This window comes from Chelon labrosus (assembly GCF_963514085.1).
Source record: "Chelon labrosus genome assembly, chromosome: 6".
NCBI classification, from domain to species: Eukaryota; Metazoa; Chordata; class Actinopteri; order Mugiliformes; family Mugilidae; genus Chelon; species Chelon labrosus.
This window is the reverse complement of record NC_140342.1, coordinates 770148-792523: the sequence shown is the minus strand read 5'-3', so window position 1 is coordinate 792523 and position 22376 is coordinate 770148. Positions and strand designations below refer to the sequence as shown.

The 22376-nt window shown below is 42.5% G+C and overlaps 1 protein-coding gene across 2 annotated transcripts in view; it reads right to left on the bottom strand.

The window, feature by feature from the left end:
• tmem68 (transmembrane protein 68) overlaps window positions 1-4343 on the bottom strand; it is a 53173-nt gene extending 48830 nt beyond the window's left edge. For both annotated transcript variants that reach the window (XM_084546220.1, XM_084546221.1), the window contains exons 1-2: window positions 4231-4343; window positions 3209-3392 (exon numbers count right to left, since the gene is read on the bottom strand). In XM_084546220.1, coding sequence (XP_084402346.1) covers window positions 3209-3268 — 60 coding nt within the window. In that variant the 5' untranslated portion in view covers window positions 3269-3392; window positions 4231-4343. The remainder of the gene's footprint in view (window positions 1-3208; window positions 3393-4230) is intronic.
• Window positions 4344-22376: the final 18033 nt, after the last annotated feature.

The following is a 22376-nucleotide window of genomic DNA, read 5'->3' as shown; positions in this document are numbered from 1 at the left end:
ATGTTTTATGCAATTTATCCAATTGCAATGCCTTGATTTTAGTGAGGTTAGTACACAGTCATAGCCATATATGCAATGGTACTAATGATTGTCATAATAATTTCTTTCGGTGTTTCAGGTTTTGGCCTTGGTTTCATCATTTTTGGTTTTGGCCAAGAATTGTCATTTCAGTGCCCTTGCCTGACTTGTAACTTTCTACTTCTACTAGACTTAGGCAAAACAGAAATCATTCCTGTAATGCAGGGATGTCCTGATCAGTACTGGGGCCAATCAAGGCTTTTTTATAACGATCATGCTGAGCACATAGCCAAGCCCAATTTTTTTGTATTTGTTCTATGGCTACCATAAATCATACCCAAACATCAAAGAATGTGACTCAACAAGTGTGGAAGTACTGTACTTTAGAGAACTAAAAATGAATTTCTGTTGTATAGATTTATAAGGCTATTCAAAGGAAAATTGTAATTTAGTATTTGTTGAGACAGTTTGAATGTTGAAGTTAACCAGTACAGTGCAGAGCTTTTTATTTGAGTTTAAAACCTGGTTATTTATTTTGCTAAAACCACCCAGCTCAATGTGTTTTTGTGATAAGAGCTGGTATACTTAGTTTACCAGTTATTTATTTTGCACAATGAACAAGGCTCCACATTAATACATTCATTCATTTTCTATACCCGCTTATTCCTGGGTCGCGGGGCTCTGCTGGAGCCTATCCCAGCTGTCATCGGGCGAGAGGAGGGGGTACACCCTGGACAGGTCGCCAGTCTATCGCAGGGCCAACACAGAGACAGACAACCATTCACACTCACACCTACGGCCAATTTAGAATCACCAACCAACCTAATGAGCATGTCTTTGGATGGTGGGAGGAAGCTAAAGTACACGGTGAGAACCCATGCAGACACAGGGAGAACATGCAAACTCCACACAGAAAGGCCCAGTCGGCCCATGAATTCGAAACCGGGACCTTCTCGCTGTGAGGCATCAGTGCTAACCACCTCGACACTGTGCCGCCCACAGTAATACAATAAAATCTTTAAGGAATGGTTTGGATTTTTTTTTCTTTCTTAATGCTTTGCAGAGCAACTCAATTGTCAAGCATATGGACATCATTGGATTGATTTTGTTTGTTGGAATAAATACAGCTGTACAATGTACACATGACATAGGAGTATACAGAACAGATAACAAAAGCCTTGATGAATCATCATCATTTACAAAACATGCAAATTATTACAAGAAATCAGCTTGCATTGGCTAATAATCAATGTAAAATAATAGGGATCTGCCCCTCCTCTCAAATCTCCCTCGTCTTTCTGTGAGTGTCTCCTTCCTGAAGAGGCATGTATCTGATCTGCAGAACAGCATGCGTCTCATCTGTGGTCCTGGTCCCACCTACTAGGCATTTCATTGCTTACATTTCACTATTTTTACATACACACAAATACACTGCTTGGTCAAAAAAAAAAGTTGCCACAAAGGAAAAAAGGTCATACTCTCCAATACACTTCCGCCTTTAGCTTTGATTACAGAACGCATTCACTGCGGCATTGTTTCGATAAGCTTCTGCAATATCACAAGATTTATTTTCATCCAGTGTTGCATTCATTTTTCACCAAGGTCTTGTATTGATGATGGAGAGTCTGACCACTGCGCAAAGCCTTCTCCAGCATATCCCAAAGATTCTCAATTGGGTTAAGGCTGGACTCTGTAGTCAATCCATATGTGAAAATGATGTCTCATGCTCCCAGAACCACACTTGTACAGCAGGCATGATGGGTTTATCACTTCATCTGCCTCTCTTCTTACCCTGATGTGCCTATCAGTCTGGTAAATCCGTACTCAGCAGACCACATGACCCTCTTCCATTGCTCCAGTCCAAACTTTATGCTCCCTAGCAAACTGAAGCCTTTTTTCCAGTTAGCCTCACTCATTAGAGGTTAGTGGACTGTTAAGTCCCAATCCATTGAGTTCCCATCGCATTGTATGTGTGGAAATGCTCTTACTTTCACTATTAAATATAGCCCTGAGTTCTACTGTTGTTTGTCTTCGATTTGTTTTTTATCAAACATTTAAGTGATCACGATCAATCAGGATTTCTTTCTGACCACATTTCTTCCTCAAAGATAATGGTTCCCTACTATCCTTCCAGTTTTTATAATGCGTTCGACAATTCTTAACACAACTGCAGTAGTTTCTGCAATCTCCTTAGATGTTTTCTCTACTTGATGCATGCCAATGATTTGGCATCTTCTCCATGACCACGGGATGTGTCTTTCGACACGGTTTAAGAAATGAGAAGCTACTCATTGCATCACTTGGGGTTAAATAACTTGTTGCAAGCTGAAAGATAATCACCCATGCAGTAATTATCCAATAGGAAGCTCGTACCTATTTGCTTAGTGCATAGTTGATTGATAATGGTTAAATATAATGTCTTAAGCAGATATGATGGATATAACCTGGATTTAACTAAGCCTCCTACTGGATAAGAACTGTCCAATGCATCATTAAAAACTGGAAGGATAGTGGGGAATCATCGTCTTGGAGGAAGAAATGTGGACAGAAAAAAATCCTGATTGACCGTGATCTGGATTTGGTGAAATTAAATTGAAGGAAAACAACAGTAGAACTCAGGGCTATGTTAAATGTTCAGGGAGCATGAGACATCATTTTCACACATGGATTGGCTACCACAGAGTCCAGACCTTAACCCCACTGAGAATCTCTGGGATGTGTTGGAGAAAGCTTTGCTTTTATAGAGCAGCAGATGGCAGCAAATTAATCAGGTTCCTTCTACTCCTCCATCACCCCTTCACTTCTCCCTGGTTTTCTTCAGAAAATACGGATTGTTATTGACACAAAACAAATTGAATTGAATTCAAATTATTTTCTTTATTTTTTGTATACTGGCAGTTCCATCCCTCCATACAGTACCACCAAATCTCAGAACAGACTATAAAACTGCACAAGTATGCACTGGACTGTGTGTGTCTCTGACAATTCAATTATTCCGAACCATCACCCATGTCAAATCAAACTCAAAGATATCAATTAAAAAAAAAAAAAGGCACTATTTTATATACTTATGTAGTTGTGATTGTCTAAGAAAAAATTAGTTTAGGTTGATAATTCTTTCTGGAAAACTGTATCAGTTCATCATCAAGTGATAAATGTTAGTATGTTAGTATAATTAGAGAGTTCATACCAGGAGGGAAACCATGTCCTCTGCTCCCATTAGACATGTTTGGTTGCCACTGTCTGACATTCTGCTCTGTTATCAGTCACAGGAGCTGTAGTTCAGTCAGCTGATGACAAGATCCACTACTCCTCCTGCCTCAGGGGGAAAGATCCCGTTGCGTGGAGAGCATCTGCTGCTACATAAAGATGAACTAGAGGAGAGGAGTGAAGATGAGACCACTCACTTAGTTCTATAACTGTATTTTTCCTGCATTTAACAAACCTAAACAAAAGATGGTTATGGACATCATATGGACTATGTGCCAAGACCAACACTTTTCACATCATACATTATTCCCTTATTTCCATTGCAATGCAGATAACAACTAATCGAAACTAAACTCCCAAGAACGGCTTGAAGACACAAAGCTTGACCAACCTGAAACATTCAACTTAGAAATTCAGACAAAACTGAAGGTACTGTATTTGGCCCTATGCAAGTTAGTGATTCACTACCTAATTATAGGTAATTATCAGTTACCTCGAGTTACCTTGGCCATTCTTGCAGTAGCTACTACTGTCAGCAGGATATGTCCTTTAATTTGCTCATAAAACAAGGACTGCCTTCTTTCACCAACACAACAACGTCAAAGTAAGGAACATCCTGTCTCCACGTTTTCTAAATGTTAGAAGGAACTTCCTGTCTCCACGTTTTCTAAATGTTAGAAAACTTGAATTATTTATATAATAATAACAATAATACAGACGCCTAGTTGTTAGCACTGAATCAAAGAACAGCTATGTTGTCCTTTTAACTTATAAGCTTTGTTTAGTGTTTGGATTAACGATACAAGACAGCTATAAGAAGAAGGCAGAAAACTAAATACTATAATAATACTACTAATAATAACAATATTAAGACTGGAGCAGCAGCAGTAAGCTACCTCGCGTTAAATGACGAGAGAGCTGAGCTGGAAAATGGGACAGCTGACAGCCAGCGTCGCCCATAAACGTCACAACTAAACACAAAACAAACAACAAAAACGTTACCTAAATGCTAGACAAGCCAGTATATATTCAATGCTCTTCTTTTTCGAGATTTACTTTACATTCCGTGTCACCCTAGCGCAGGATACTACCCCGACAGCTAACCCACATCGTCTCTATTCTTTCTCTTCTTTGTGATTTTGGCAGTTTTAACGCTACTGGGCGTATTGCTGCCCTCTGCAGGACAAAATTACTCACAACGAGGAGATCAACACCTGTTTATAACCTCAGCGGAACGCTTTTTGTACCTACAAAAGAAACTGCGTCTTCGGCTTTGTACTTATGAAATTCATTCATTCATCTTCTAAGGGTCGCGGGGTCTGCTGGAGCCTATCCCAGCTGTCATCGGACGAGAGGCGGGGTACACCCTGGACAAGTCGCCAGTCTATCGCAGGGCTAACACAGAGAGACAGACAACCATTCACACTCACACTCACACACACACACCTACCAGAGCCGGTCCTGGCTAGATTTACGCCCTGGGCGAACCATCCCTTTGCCCGTTTCTTCTTCTTTTCTTCTTTTTCTGAACTGGGCACCTGATGCTTCTTTGGTCTTTTACTTTGATCCATGATGAAGATGAGGACTCAACATCATTAACTTTTGCATTACTTTTTGCCAACACCGTCCGTTCGCCCGTCAATCAACCGGAGTTACGTGAGTCACGAAGATGACTGCACAGATTTTTATTTATTTATTTGTAATTTTTCACATAACCCGATTAATTACATGTAGGTATATGGGTCTATGGGTCTATGTTAATTTTAGGAATGAAATACAATTTATTTGGAAGCAGTCTGTGTTGTGTAGCCTGGGATCAGTCTATCCCTCGACCCCCTCCTCCTTGCCAACCTCTGCAGTCGCAAGTTGATCCCCCGCCCCCTCCCCCTTGCCTCCTCTGACACACACACAACCCTTATGACTCTCAGCAGCAAGTTGACACAGACATACACTCCTGATCAAAAATTTAAGACCAGTTGAAAAATTGCAAGAATTTACATTTTGCACTGTGGGATCTTAAGAAGGTTCTAAGTAGTGCTTCAAATTGCAAAAAGAAGAAATGGGAGTGAGACAAGAAAAAAATTTGAGTAAGCAATTTATTGCAAACAACCATTAAACTGAAATAGGCTGTTTATCAGCTGATCAAAAGTTTAAGACCACAGCCTTTAAAAGCCCAAATCTTCGTAAAAATGTGGATTCAGTGTCATTTTCTGTCAGGTACCCACACTGTCATGACCTCCTGATGGCAAAGGCAAAAAAGCTTTCTCTCTTTGAACGCGGTCGGATTGTTGAGCTGCATCAGCAAGGCCTCTCGCAGCGTGCCATTGCTGCTGAGGCTGGACGCAGTAAGACAGTCATTTTAAACTTCTTAAAAGATCCTGAGGGTTATGGGGAAAAAAAATCAAGTGGTAGACCCAAAAAAATCTCACCGGCCCTGAGCCGGAGGATCCAATTGGCTGTCCGTCAAGACACGGGATGATCCTCGGCCCAAATTAAAGTTGTCACTGGTGCCAACTGCAGTCCCATAACCATTAGACGGCATCTGCGAGAGAAGGGTTTTAAGAACAAAAAACGTCTTCAAAGACCTCGTCTCCTTCAACGGCACAAAATTGCCCGTTTGGAGTTTGCACGAGGGCACCAAACATGGGACAATGAAAGGTGGAAGAAAGTTTTATTCTCTGATGAGAAAAATTTAACCTTGACGGTCCTGATGGCTTCCAACGTTACTGGCATGACAAGGAGATCCCACCTGAGATGTTTTCTACACGGCACAGTGGAGAGGGCGCCATCATGATCTGGGGGGCTTTTTCCTTCAATGGAACAATGGAGCTTCAGGTTGTGCAGAGGCGTCAAACGGCAGCTTAGATTGCGCCCTGGGCGGTCACCCACATTGCCCATAGCAAAAACCGGCCCTGACACCTACGGCCAATTTAGAATCATCAATTAACCTAATGAGCATGTCTTTGGACGGTGGGAGAACCCATTCAGACACAGGGAGAACATGCAAACTCCACACAGAAATGGATGGACCTACGAATTTTTCAGAAGGAAGTATGTTTTTCAAAGGAACACTCTGTAGTCACTGATGCGATTCCTTCTGGAATCTTAAATCTCCTAAAAGATATTGCCTCCGATTACATTTGATACTCCTGTAGGTATGCTGTCATTGTGACAAGACATGTAAATGGCCTTGCTTTATAGCGCTTTTCTACCTATTGGTACTCAAAGCGCTTTACAGTCACAGACACATCTACCCATTCACTCACACAAGCACACACACATTCACACACTAGTGCCATGTTGATCCTGCTTTACCGATGTACATTCGTTCCCCACTCTATGAAGTGCTGATGGCTGCCCATGCACTCCGGTGAGACAGACAACAAAGACGTGGTGAGTGAAATAGTTTTATGTTTACGATAACGTTTGTTTTAGAGACAATGCGTTGGCAGTTGGCATACAAAGACAATTTCTGTCTAGAGTCTAGCCTGAATGTTAACAAGGGGCGCTAACGTTTGGTAACGGTTAGCGTTAGCTAATGATTTTCAGTGGAACATGGAAGAACACAGAAGACCCAAGCGTCAATGTCAAAGTTCTTCATACCCCAATCATCTTCTGAGACTGATACGGTATGAGACATTATGTTATGATTGATTACCTATCTGGTTGTGCTTTTGCCAGAAGATGTCAGTTCATGATCATAGCATATTTTATTAGACTATTGTGGTTTGATTGATTGTTTAGGACAGTGGCGTCAAACTCAATCAGCGGAGCTAACCACATTAACATGCTAATGCTAATACCTGTTAAACATGCTACTGTTATTTGGCTAACGGTCACTTTCAGTGTGTCTGTATGGTAGCATGTATGCTAACAGACTGGTGTTTAGCTGTAGTGGTGTTGTCATTTATAGTAAGCTTTCTGTTAGCCATGTGTGCTACCGTAGAACAGTAGGCTAGATTTAGCCCGTTGTCTGCTAACTGGTACATCTTATACGCTGTACCAGTAAACATATTTTAGTATTTAGTGCTCTAATGGTTGTGGCTTGAGCTTTTATTGGTCAACCGTATGAACTTCAGCGCGCTGCGCTGCCGCACCGATTCGCTGAGCAGTTGCAAGGCAACCATGAGACTCTGAGGAGTTTTGCAATAAAGTTGGGAGGATGAGCTGATTGACGTACCTGCTTGACGCACGCAAAATACCTGCGGGTCAGTTCTGATAGATATAAAATATTATCTTGCCTGATACAGTTATGGGCCTTGAGTTTGACATGTGCGGTTTATGAATGATCATTTATTTGATATACAGTAGTATTAGCTAATATAAATATTATATATGGTCATTTAAAAAAACAAATCATACTTATAGATTTACAGTTAATAAATAAACTTGTTTATATTTTAAAAGTTCATTGGTACAGATTTCATTAAAGATTTAATTAACTGCACTTTGTAAGAGAATGTGTTCATTGTCAATAAAGCATTTCAAGCTTTAAGTATGACTAATGGCTTTCTCCATCACCCCTTTACTAAGAACACCAGCACAAAATATAACATACCACTGCTGCAGGCCCCCTGTCCTACAGGAGTCAGGTCTGTGGTGGTCATGGCCCCGAGGAGCCGTGGTGGGCGTTCCTTATTTTTATTTCTCAAAGGTGGCAACCCTATATGGACAGCACCATATCTTAAACTCGTGCTGAGAGTGTTTATGGAGATGTGTAGAATCATAAATGTACAGTTTTTAAATTTGTTAAGTGTTTGTTAAATGTGCAGGTGTGTGTACTGTGTTGACATTCAAGATTTATTTATTGTCAATTTTTTCAATACGTTCACAAACGTTTCTCTCTTATAATAATAAAAGAAAACCTAAATAGACAAAAGTGAATGAAGTTGGCAGTGAAACAGTTACTAAGTAAACAGTTATAATACAGTTATAATACTGTACTTGCTCAGTACCTCGCTGTGCAACTGGATGCTGGACTTCCTGACTGGAAGACCACAAGCAGTGCGGGTTGGCACCAACACATCCAGCACCATCACCCTGAACACAGGGGCCCCCCAGGGATGTGTGCTGAGCCCCCTCCTCTTCACTTTACTGACCCATGACCAGGGTTGGGTCAGATTACTTTGAAATGTAATCGATTACTGATTACAGATTACATGGCAAATTTTGTAATCAGTAACGTAATCTATTGGATTACCCAAAACATGTAACGTAATCTGATTACTTTAGGATTACTTTTTACACAACTTGTACAAGACATACACAATCTTATTTTCCTCTGTCTTTAATTCAAAGTTGTGGCGATGTTGCCAAGTACTGAACGTATTTTTGCCGACTGGAACAGGTCTATTCCCAGATAGCAAGAGGCTGGCGGACCAGCGTCAGCCCACTGGGGATAGACCTGGCAGTCCGCTGGAGTTTTGCTCATCGGTTCACTGGCGGTCCGCGAGCGAGTTGTCGTCAAATGCCCCAATATTTTGTCACTATTGGTCTAAAACCTTTTTCATTTATTCAGTTATACTTCATCCATCACTTTAATAACATTTCATGTATTTTCTTAATATTCATGATAAGTTAAATTTCAAGAGATGGTGGACCAACGGTGGACCACAAGTGGCATGCCACCAGCGGTCTGCTATCTGCCAATCTGATTTTGCTATCTGGGTTGGTTGACGTTGACGGTTCCTCCATCTTGGGTTTTGATTTGAACCTTTTTCTTGTCAAGAAACTACACAGGCAAATGGATGATAATGACATCTAGTGAACAAACAAATGGGCTGCTTGTCAAATGAAAACACTGGCTAGGCTATCATAAAAAAGTTGCATTGTTTGCATGATAAAATGTAATCAGGTAATCCCCAACAATGTAACTGTAATCTAATTACGCATTTTTGTATTGTAGTCTGGGCTGATTACAGTTACTTGATTTTTGTAATCTGATTACGTAATCTAGATTACATGTAATCAGTTACTACCCAACCCTGCCCATGACTGCACACCGATGGATAGCTCCAACCTATTCATCAAGTTTGCAGACGACACGACTGTGGTGGGTCTCATCAGCAACAGAGACGAGACCAACTACAGGAACGAGGTTAGCCGCCTGGCTATGTGATGCGGAGACAACAATCTCTCTCTGAATGTGGAAAAGACAAAGGAGATTGTTGTGGACTTCAGGAGAGCGCACACTCAGCATGCTCCTCTGATCATCAACTGTGCTGCTGTGGAGAGGGCAGCACCAAGTTCCTGGGTGTGCACGTCACAGAGGACCTCTCCTGGGCGACCAACACCGCATCACTCGCAAAGAAGGCTCAACAGCGCCTCTACTTTCTGCGCAAACTGAGGAAAGCCAGAGCACCGGCCCCCATCATGCGCACCTTCTACAGAGGCACCATCGAGAGCATTCTGACCAGCTGCATCACTGCGTGGTATGGCGCCTGCACCGCGTCCTGCCGCAAGACCCTCCAGCACATAGTGAGAACAGCTGAGAAGATAATGTGTCTCTCTCCCTTCCCCCCAGGACATTTACGACACCCGTCTCACCCGCAAAGCCCTCTGCATTGCAGGTGATCCCACCCACCCGTCACACAACTTCCTCGTTCTGCTGCCATCAGGGAGGAGACTGCGGAGTCTTCAGGCCAGGACCAGCAGACTCAAGGACAGCTTCATCCACCAGGCTGTCAGGAAGCTCAATTCCTTACCTGCTCTGCCCCCTCTCCCCGTTCTGCTCCCCGCTCACACACACACACACACACTAACCTGGGACTCTGATCCCCCCACCACCACCACCCCACGGACTATACTTCATCTGAGAGACCAATATTGTATATACTGTATTATATATATCATATATCATACCCTTTGCACCTGCCCAACTCAGGGGTCGCACCAGCCACTTTATTTTATTGTAGCTCATTCTATTTTTATTTTTATTTTTATTTTTTTTAGGTATGTATGCGTGTAGTATATATATGTGTATATGTATATGGGTGTGTATATGTATGTATATATAGATACATAGATATATATATATCTTATATTTTTACATTTCATATTTGTACATTTTGTGTTTAAGTTGCTGCACCGTAGGAACTTTGAGGAAAGAAATTTCAATCCTGTTATGTGTTGCACATGTCAGAATTGACAATAAAGCTGACTTTGACTTTGACTTTTTTTTTTTGACTTTGACTTGTTGATTTTATATATATATATATATATATATATATATTTATATAAATAATCTGGATCAAATACGGCACATAAATTAAGTGGCTGAGTTAAGGTTGAATTAAGGCTGACATCAGGAACCACTTCTGAAAATGGTTTGGCCCACCATAGGGCCAGATTAGGGCCAGCTCTGGTTGCAGTTTGGCTGAGTTGTGGGCCTTATGTGGCACACATGTTGGAAGCCAGATGTGGACCACATAAGGGCTGCAATTCATTCTTGCATGTGGGCCAAGTGCAAGTGGGTTGTGTGGCCCATCACTGGGCCAGACCAGTTTTGCTATGGGGGAATGACTGATAGCATAGGTCTTGTATGAGAATCAATGGAAATTGGTGAAAACAGATCAGATCATTGTAATATTGAAATAAATGAAGGTTTCTGTCCCTGCTAGCTTAAAACAGAGTTTAATGCAAATCCAGAGATACATAGCTTTCAGAAAAATATTGTTAGTGACACGCCCCTTTTTAGTTAGTTTGTTCGTGCATACTGTAAGCTAAGTCGACTAGCCTGCTAGCAAGCTGCAAATGATAATTTTGGTAAAGCCAAATGCAACATAACGACACAAACATTGCCTGCAGGCCAAGGTAATTCAACATTCATAAAAAAGTGATTTGTCCAAATTCAAAACACGTTGTCAAATCTGGGATCTAGGTCCGAATGGCCTGCAGGGAGAAGCTCCTCCTCACTCCTTCTGTGTTTGTCTTCAAGGAGCGGAAACACTTGATCTCAACAGAGTGAAGAGGCTGTTGTTCTGGCTATCTTCTTGGTCCAGCACCACTTGTTGTGTATTGACTCCAGGTCTCTGCAGATGGTATGCTCCATCCTCCACTCTCGCACCGCCTTCTGGACTTAAATTCATGTTTGTTAAGACTCATATAACACTGTACAAAGACTATTAAGAATTTAATTTAACGTTATGATCCCGCAGTGAAGTTGACATTTAACCTTTTGGATATAAAACATTGCGTTTTATCCAATCAGACATTGGTGGAAATGGTTTTGTCATAATTATCATATGACTTCTTGGCCAAAATCATGTTTACTGTGGTCGCAAAGACCTTGGCTTTCGACCCTTGAACACCTAGTATTTCTGAGATATCGTGGTCATAAGAATGGAACTGACTGATGTAGAACCAAACTTTTAGTCGATTTCCTGGTCTGTGGTCCCAGATGTTAGACAGTTACGCCTTACAGCAGCTGAAACATACACACAAAGCACAAATGATTGGAAATTAACATTTTTGTGTGATTAGGTAGCTACTGTAATTCTATTAAAACTGATCCTGATGACAATATTCTGGTGTCAGACCTCAAGTGTTTCCCCTACATCTACTCCATAGGTTCGTCTATATCATTTAGTCAAAATGAATAAGCAAGTTTAACAGTAAAACAGTGCAGTCCATCCTTTCCTGAGCCGCATTTTATGCTAACGCTAATCGTTAGCTAATGCTAACCGTTAGCCACATAGCTAAACGTTAGCGCCCTTAACATTTAGGCTAGACTCTAGACAGAAATTGTCTTTGTATGCCAACTGCCAACGCATTGTCTCTAAAACAAATGTTATCGTAAACATAAAACTATTTCACTCACCACGTCTTTGTTGTCTGTCTCACCAGAGTGCATGGGCAGCCATCAGCGCTTCATAGAGTGGGGAACGAATGTACATTGGTAAGGCAGGATCAACACCGCCACCTACAGGAATATTTTTTTTTGGGGGGGGGGTTGTTGACTTTGCATCGGTTGAGACCTTCGCGTACAGATTGGATTGGAAAAATGCGAAAGGAATGTCTCAAAATTACGTAAGCGGAAGAAGGGATGAATGCGCGCGTTGGATGATCCGCAAACGCAGATTCAACACTTCACACACGGAAAGTAAGAGTCGCAAATGAAATTTCAAGACAGATGCAGGTGTGAGAAGTGATATATTTGTACAAATTAGTATGATTTAATTTGCAAGTTTCCAAACATTTGAATAAATCATTACACCTTTGTGCAAATACCAATTTACAAGTCACGAATCTTGACTTTGCGCTTGCAAATTAAATTTACAAGTCACGAATCTGGACTTTGCGCTTGCGAATTTTATCATACGCGTGCATTTCGGTGTTTGCGTATACGAATAATATTGCGACATATCTCTCTCCATACAAAATTACGTAAGCAGAAGCAGGGATGAATGCGTGCGTTGGATGATCCGCAAACGCAGATTCAACACTTCACACACGGAAAGTAAGAGCCGCAAATGAAATTTCAAGACAGATGTGAGTGCGAGAAGTGACATATTTGTACAAATTGGTATGATTTAATTTGCAAGTTTTCAAACATTTGAATAAATCATTACACCATTGTGCAAATACCAATTTACAAGTCACGAATCTTGACTTTGCGCTTGCAAATTAAATTTACAAGTCACGAATCTGGACTTTGCGCTTGCGAATTCTATCATACACGTGGATTTCGGTTTTTCGCGTATACGAATAATATTGCGACATATCTCAGTCCATAGAACCCTGACTGCACAGTGCACATATGTGAAACTCGAGGCCCGCTGGCCAAATCCGGCGGTTGCCAAGGCAACCACTCGGCGTATCGGTACAGCAGCCCGGCGCTCTGAAGTTACATCAGTCCACATAGTTGATCAATAAAAACTCAAGTCACAAGCATTATGGCACTAAATACTAAAATATGTTAATGGAGATTCTTATACAAAGACGTAGTAACGCTATACCAGTTAGCAGACAGCGGACTGAATCGGTTAGCCTACTGTTCCGGTAGCACATAGGCCTACAGCAAACAGAAAACTTATTAAAATATATGATTTTAGTACACTGCGGCTAAACGGTTAACAAAAAAGAAATAACACAAAATTTTGCACAAACAGCCATGTTTTATTACAACAATATAAGTGAAACAGAAACTTATATTTCTCAATTACACAAATCCTTCAATAGAACAAAATCACAATTAAGAGAATCCAGTTATTCAACTATTACAACAGGAAACACACTTTTTAAGGTGCACAATCGCCACCTCCAGCATAGGTAGGTAGATGGCAGGTCTTGTCTAGCAGGGGAGGTGGGTGGCTCATCCTGACCAGTGTGTTAAGCATATTTGATAAACAGTGGCAAAGTCATGTTAAATAGCCCACGTAGTGATGTCATGCTGAACGTGAGTGCCTGCGTGCACCGGGATGTATGTAACGGGCATGCGCAAAAATAAATGGCCAGTGTGAGTGTGTGATGAGTTCCAGGCCAAAGAGACGATGGAGGGTCAGTTATTTTCTCCCGTGAATATTAGCCATTAGCTGCTGCTAGTTAGCCACCGTGGTGACTGTGTGAACGATAGACTGCTGCAGGCAGGCCACAGGTGGCTGAGACTTTTATTCGACAGTGACGAGAAAAGTTACGAACTCTGGGAAACAAGGTTCCTCGCGCACATGGAATTGCATGGTCTCAGAGGTGTTATCCTGGAGGATCCGGAGATAGATGAAGGAGACGAAGAAGCTCTCGCGGAAGATGAGGCAAAGAACGGAGAAGCATATGCACAGCTAGTGCAATGTCTGGACGATAAGAGTTTGTGGTTGGTAATGAGAGACGCGAAACGTGATGGAAGAAAAGCACTGGGGATTCTTCGCGAGCACTACGCAGGAAAGGACAAACCCCGCATTGTGAGTTTATACTGTGAACTTTCTTCACTCTATAAGGCTAGCAATGAAACAGTTACTGACTATATTATTCGAGCAGAGACTATATTCACGTCATTAAGAAGAGCAGACGAACAAATAAGTGATGGACTTCAGATAGCAATGGTAGTAAAAGAGTCATACAAGCCGTTCGTCGTGCACATCACACAGACGAATGATGTTGTAACGTTCGTCGAGTTTAAAACGAAACTGCGAAGTTATGAGAGTACAGAGAAATATGGGAGAGGTGACGTGAATGTGGAAGACAATGTAATGAAGACAAGCGGGGCAACGAGAGCATGTGGTGGAGGACGTGGAAAGAAAATTGACTTGGCTGATGTCGAGTGTTACACGTGTGGTAAAAAGGGCCATATGTCCAGGGCATGTCCTGACAAAACCCAACAGAGAAGAGAGGATCGAAGGTGGAACACACCACAGCGAGGAAGAAGGCGCGGTCGAGGACGAGGCCGTGACCACGTGAAGAAAGCTGATGGAGAGACCGAGGAAGCGTCTACAACTTTCTGTTTCTTCCAGATAAGTGACTGTCCTATACAGCAAGCCGACAAGACGGGTCTCATGGTCGACTGCGGTGCCACTTCACACATGGTCAATGACGCCACAAAGTTCAAAACAGTGGACAAGAGCTTCAGACCAGAGGACCACATGATCGAGCTTGCCGACGGGACCAAGGTGAGCGGGATGGCGGAAATGAGGGGAGACGCCGAGATCTACTTTCTGGACAGCGAGGGACGACGGGTGAGAACGAGGCTCAAGCAAACACTCTACATCCCATCGTTTCCACAAAACATCTTTTCAGTCAAAGCAGCGACAGCCAATGGAGCCGAGATCCGCTTCAAGGACGGTGATGACTGGCTGATCAAAACGCACGGTACGCAGTTCAAAATGAACATGTATGGTAGGCTGTATTACCTTAGCACAGTAGAGGATGAAAATGTTGATGAAGTGTGTGGTTGTCATGACATTCAAACCTGGCATAGGATACTTGGCCATTGTAATTTTGATGATATTGCAAAGTTAGAAAAGGTGGTTGAAGGAATGTCGATAAAAGGGAAAAATGACAAGTCCAATCAAAATTGTGAAATATGCACACAGGGCAAGTTTACACAGAGCAGAAACAGGCAGGCTGACGCAAAAGCTACTGCCGTACTAGAGCTAGTGCACACAGACTTATGCGGCCCTATAGAACCAGCAGATAAGGATGGATACAGGTATGCGATAGCATTTACTGATGATCGACTTTTGCATTTTAGGGTGCCTGTTAAGATCTGGCTAGGGACAACAGATGGAAACTAGCACTTGTAGCTAACTCTGGCTTGTTTACGGCAAGTAACTTGTCTGTTGATTAATGAGCATTGTCCCTATCAAATAAATAAACAAAATAAAATAAAAGATTACAGTGGGATGATTTTCCCATACTTTATCAAAGCAAAAATTCAATTCAATTCAATTCAATTTTATTTATATAGCGTCAATAACAATACAAATCGTCTCAAGACGCTTTACAAAAACCCAGCCTGAAACCCCCAGAGCAAGCCTGAAGGCGACTGTGGCAAGGAAAAACTCCCTTTAACAGGAAGAAACCTCGAGCAGAACCCAGCTCATATGGAGGGACCCATCTGCCTAAGGCCAGCCGGGTACAGACAGAAGAAAGAGAGAAGAGAACAGCAAAGAGAGAAGAGAAGAGAACAGCAAGATAAACATACATCTGTCATAGATACACATATCTGACAAAAGCGTACATGTGGAATCTTATGATACAAACTGATGATGTTACATGACAGTTTGAAAATGTAAGAGGAATCATAGGCAGGTGACAAAAAGTGACACGACAAAAGCTACAGAGAAACCAGGGGCAGGAGTTCCAGTCTTTACTTAGGAGTAAAGGGATAAGGCACGAGACAAGTGCACCCTACTCACCTCATCAAAACGGAACTGCTGAAAGAGGATGGAGAACCTTATTTGAGATGTCACGATGCATGCTATTGGAGAGTAACCTTCCAAAGCAGCAGTGGCGGTTCTACATTGAATCACGCCCCGGGCGAGACCCCCTCCGAGCCCCCTCTGGAAATAAATAAGAACTGAACTTGTAACAATTTTGTTGCAAAGCACAATCTTACGGTGAAATTAGATCTGGTGTTTGTTAAGACGAATTACTGTTGTATAAGCATTGCAAGCATCATAGCAAAAAGGCTAACAAACATATACCAACAATTAACATTAGCCCTTCATTCATGACATGGATACTGTAATCATACAGAGAGAACATAGCATACCTTTATCTTTTCTTTTTTTTCTAAATTGGTCACCTGATGGCTTTGACCTTTTTCTGTCCATCTCTGCGTTTATTTGACACTCGACAATCAACAATCCCCCAGCGCTGTCACTGATGACCAGAAGTCAAGACTAAACCAATTCACCTTGGTGACCACATAATCATTTTGTATTACCTATTTTTATTTGGCCATTTCACACAATTCATAAATACAAAAACGTGCAGAAATTATAGGCCTGTATTTATAATATTATGAATAAAATGTCAAGGGTGACTGACTTTAGCCCTTTTATACAGTGGATCCCCCCGTCCGTTCAATTTGGGAGAGACCCAGAGGTGAACTGTCCTCTGCGCCCTCCTCCCCTTTCCCTTTCTCACACACACCTTCTGTGCACGGCACCTTCTCAGCAAGCAGGGCCGCCTGCAGCTGCAGGGGGTGCCAATTTGCTAATTCCCCAATTCCCCACACAGATATGACAGATGATAGAAAACCATGTAGCGGCGCAGATTTATGTTTATTTTTTTCCAAGTGCTCATGCCGCCCCCCTTGTGTCATGAAAAAATGCTGCCCTGGGCGGCTGCCCGGTTCGCCCGTGCCTAAAACCGCTACTGCAAAGCAGTTATGGACCTATGCTGTACAGACAGCAGCTCAAATTCGTAACAGGTGTTACAGTAAGCACCTAAAGCAGACACCTTACCGTGTTTTCACAGGAAAAACACCTAACCTATCTCACATGAAGGTATTTGGCTCTGAATGTTACGTATATAAGCAGGAAAAAAAGAAGTTGGATTCTAGATGTGACAAAGGGATCTTTGTCGGCTATGATAAGTATAGCCCAGCATACAATGTGTATTATCCAGGGAGACAGGGAAAGTCCTAAAACATAAGCTAGTGAAATTTATCACCAAGGGTAGCGCAGATAGCCAGACTCAGACAGATTGTGACATGGGGGACAACATTGAGAGTTATAGAAATACACCACCAAGGACAGTCAACCAGGGTCAGGGACGGCCAGAAGAGAGTAAAGAGTCTAGTGTGGAGGAGACTACTGAGGCAGGCCCAACCCAGGCAGATAGCACTCAAAGAGAACAGGGAGAAAGGAGAAAGGAGAGCTCCAGAGTACTTAAAGGAGTACCAATGTAAAGCTGAGTGTGATAATGATGAGTGTGAAAATGTGGATTATTTCTACAGAGTGACTTATGATGTACCTAAAACATTTAGAGAGGCTATGGACTCTGAGAAATCAAAAATGTGGATTGATGCAATGGAAGAAGAGATGAACTCTTTGACAGAGAATGAGACTTTCACTCTGACTCCACTGCCAAGGGGCAAACAAGCAGTGGGAAGTCGCTGGGTATATGCAGTGAAAGAAAGCCCAGATGGATCTGAGACTTGTAAAGCCAGATATGTGGCAAAGGGGTATGGTCAAGTGGAAGGGATAGACTATAAAGAAACTTTTTCACCCACAGCCAACATGACCTCTGTCCGAGCATTAATGCAGGTTGCTGTACAGGAGGATCTTGCCCTACACCAAATGGATGTGAAGACTGCTAACCTCCATGCTCCAATGGACTGTGAGGTATATATGGAACAGCCGGAAGGTTTTGAGATTAAGTCAGATACAGGAGAACATTTAGTGTGTAAACTCAACAAGTCATTGTATGGGTTAAAACAGTCCGGTTGTAACTGGAATTTGTTACTGCATGATCACCTTACAGGGAATGGTTTTGTACAAAATGATGCTGATCATTGTGTCTACAGCAGAGAATCTGAGAACGAGAAAGTGATTCTGTTAGTGTGAGTAGACGACTTAATCATAGCAGCGAGCAACAACACATTACTCAGTGATGTAAAAGAAATGCTGAAGAGAAGGTTTAAGATGAAGGATATGGGTCCACTTAAACACTTCCTGGGTATTGACTTTAGTCACAGTGAGGGAGAGATCAAAATGACTCAGAAGAGACACATAGCGAAGATGTTTTTGGTGTTCAGACAATTTGGAATGTCTGAATGTAAACCGAGATCCACCCCATCTGAGCAAAAGTTAAATTTTGACAGTGAGGGTGAGGCTATTGACTCAACAGGATACAGAGAGATAGTAGGTAGCTTGATCTACATTATGACATGTACCAGACCTGACTTGAGCTGGGTTGTTAGTAAGCTATCACAACACCTAGCCGAACCAAAGCAACAGCATTGGGTTGCAGCAAAACACCTACTGAGGTACTGAAAGGGTACAATAGATCAAGAATTACACTATCGAAAATGTGAGAAAAGGCTACAACTTGAGGGATATAGTGACGCTGATTGGGCAGCTGACAAAAATGATAGGAGGAGCATATGGCGCTAGCAGCCACTACCCAAGAGAAGCTACACAGTGGCAGAGGATGCTCCAAAATATTTTAGAAGTGCCCCTGAAATTGCAATTGAAACTGACATCAAAAGACTGCAGACTACAATATAACTCTAATGCAAAGCATCCATGAATTGCAAATTTAAATAAACATGCCCTTACACATGCTAAATGTCTGTCATTCGACGATATATTTATCTTTCAGGGAGGAACAATTAGCTCCTTGGTTGAAATAGAGTTGTAGCAAATGGCAAATGTTCATCTTTGAAACTACCTACAGATATGAAAATTCCGTTGGCCAATTACAGGACCCAACGTGATGGAAATAAATAATAAGTGAACTTGTAACAGCAAAGCACAATCTTACAGTGAAATTAGATCTGGTGTTTGTTAAGATGAATTACTGTTGTATAAGCATTGCAAGCATCACAGCAAAAAGGCTAACAACCTTAGCCCTTCATTCATGACATGAATACTGTAATCATACAGCGAGAACATAGCATACCTTTATATTTTGCTCGTTTCTCCTCTTCTTTTCTTTTGTTTTCCTAAATTGGTCACCTGATGGCTTTGACCATTTTCTGTCCATCTCTGCGTTTGACACTCGACGATCAACAGATTTCCATGCCCCAACGCTGTCACTCATGACCAGAAGTCAAGACTAAACCAATTCACCTTGGTGACCACATAATCGTTTTGTATGCCCCCCCCGCTACTGTAGCTTAGCCCCGTAGTTAGCTGCACTCTCCACCGTGTAGTATAAATCGAGACTGGCCGGACGTGGTAGTAACTTACTGAACACACTACACACACGCACTACATTCACTAAACACGCTACACAGATGTTAAAAAGACAGTAATTTTAGCGATACAGTTACTAAATGTGAAGTCCTCTGCCCTGAGTGGCAGTTCTCAGGGGCGCAGATGGGATTTTTGAAGTGGGGGGGACCAAGCTGTCAGCAAATGATTTCAACTCAATAAGTTATTTTTGTGTAATTTGGGTTTAACTAGCGCTCAAGTAGTTACTTTCATAATAGGCTATGGGCCAATGGTTTGCACTAAAAAGCCATTGGAGAATTCCTATTTGAAATCCTGGATAAACAACAACGAACATTGTTAAACAAAGGCCAACCTGATCAACAATATCTGATATCCTCTGTAGAACCCACCGCAGAGCCTCCAAGGCTGCGTGGAAGGAGCTCCCATGGACCAGTATGTCATCCAAGTAGACCAGACATTCCTGTCGGACAATGTCATCCAGCACCTTCTCCATCAGCCGTTCAAACGTGGCCGGGGCGTTGCACAGGCCAAAGCAGAGGACTCGAAACTGCCACAACCCAAAGCAGTGGTTGGTCTGACTTCAGGGCTGAGGGGCACATGCCAATACCCGCTGCGTAGTGTTGTGGAAGTTTTTTCCTCTGCTGCTGGTGAAGAATGAAATGGAGACTTCTGCCGGCCGACAAGGTTTTATTTTCTTTGCAAAGAAAAGGTCAATCAACACGCGAGCGGTCAAAAGTGAAGAAAGACCCCGAATGTGGGGAAACCTAAACATTTATACCTGAGGAACACCCCCTTTGCATCCCTTTGTCTGCTGCAGGGGTGGCCCCACTGGGAAATGTTGCCACACCCTTTTGTCTATTGCAGGTAGCGACGCCGACCCCCCGTTGGTGTGTTTTACACTTGGAGCATCCTGCAGGATCTTGCACTTAAGCGCAAAGCCGAGTCCAGACATCACAATCCACAAAGGCAAAAGGGCCCAGTATCTCACGTTAGGAAGGGGGAGGTCGGCCATCTTGAGTGGCCGAGACAAAGAAATTAAAATTTCTATTACAATTCCCCCTTTTGATTACTGATTAATCACTAATGGTAAAAAAAAAGAATACGAATAAAATAAGATAAAGTATGTGGTCACAACTTAATTATCCGACACATTAATTCACAGGGATTTTAAAATGTATCATCATGGCAGTTGTTTAGAAGAGTAAGAAACGAAGGGAAGAAAAGAAGAAAACTAAATAACGAAAACAAAAATAAAACAAAAACATTATTTACACAATGCCATCATCAAAGGGTGTGGGGTAATGATGGGAATATTGAGGCTGGATTGTGATTGTCATCTTGTCTAGTTGGTGGTTGTTGAAATTATGGAGATATTCCTCGTGTCGTCCCCTCCTTGCGCTTGTTCGTCCTCGTGTTGTCCGTCTCCGCGTCACCCGTCCTCGTGTTGTCCGTCTCCGCGTCATTCATCCTCGTGTTGTCCGTCTCCGTGTCATCCGTCCTTGTGTTGTCCGTCTCTGTGCCGTCCGTCCTCCCGTTGTTCGTCTCCGCGTCGTCCGGTTGGCAGCTGAATTCCTCTGTTGGTTCAGGGACCTTCCTGCAGTGGCTGGCGTGAATCCACGTTGCTCTCTCAGGGATCTTCAAAGCAGTATGCGTTGTCAGGAGCACCTGGAAAGGACCTCGCCAACGTTTGGAGTTCCAGTGCTTCCTTCTGAAGTCCTTTATCACCACCCAGTCGCCAGGCTGGAAGTCATGAAGCAATGTGGAAGCTGGTGGTGGAAGGGCTGATTTCACCTGTTGAGAGATTTGGGAGAGAGTAGAAGATAAGTTTTTGCAATATTGTAACATGTCATGGTCACATAGGCTGGTGGAGGGGAGTGGCCTGGTTACAGGTTCCACTCCTAGGGATGGAGGTCTGCCAAAAAGAATTTCAAAGGGGCTCATGTTCACTCTGGATCTTTTCCTCATTCTAATGTGCATTAGAACAATAGGCAGAGCCTTTGTCCATGGTAGCCCCGTTTCCTCACAACACTTTGCTAATTTTGATTTTAGCGTGCCATTTTCTCGTTCAACTGCACCTGCACTCGCAGGGTGGTATGCGCAATGTTGTCTGAGGTCGATGGCAAGAAATTTACTGATTTGGGTTATTGCAGAATTGACAAAGTGTGAGCCATTATCACTACTCAGTCTAGTTGGTATTCCCCATCTGGGAATAATTTCCGTTAACAGAGCCTTTGCTACCACTTGACTGCTTTGGTGTCTTGCTGGGAATGCTTCAACCCATTTTGACCACATGTCAACCATTACCAAGCAGTATTTCTTCCCTTCTGCTGGCGAAAGTTCTATGAAATCCATCATCAAATGTTCGAATGGTCTATCTGGTGGTGGGTGTGCAGCGTGTGAGATTGTTTTGGTTTTACCTGCGTTATGTGTTGCACAAACCATACACGATTGACAAAACTTCTGCGCATGAACTGAAAAACCTTTGGTGAACCAGTGTTGAGTTATGGCATCCAACATTCCCCCTTTTGAGACATGGTCCAACCCATGTATCAATTTTGCGAAGTGAGGAAAGAAATGTTTGGGCAGGCAAGGTTTGTCGTCAGGTCCCCGCCACACTGCTTCCTTCTGTGTGGCACCGCAGTGTTTCCACAGCGTCTTTTCTTGTGGTGTGGCGAAGGATTGCATTGCTGTAAGAGAACTTGGAATAGAGACTGGAGTTGAAACAAACAAAGGATTAAGGATGGTGGGTCGGAGTGCAGCATTTTTTGCAGCAGCATCAGCTCTTGCGTTCCCTAGAGAGACAGAATCTGA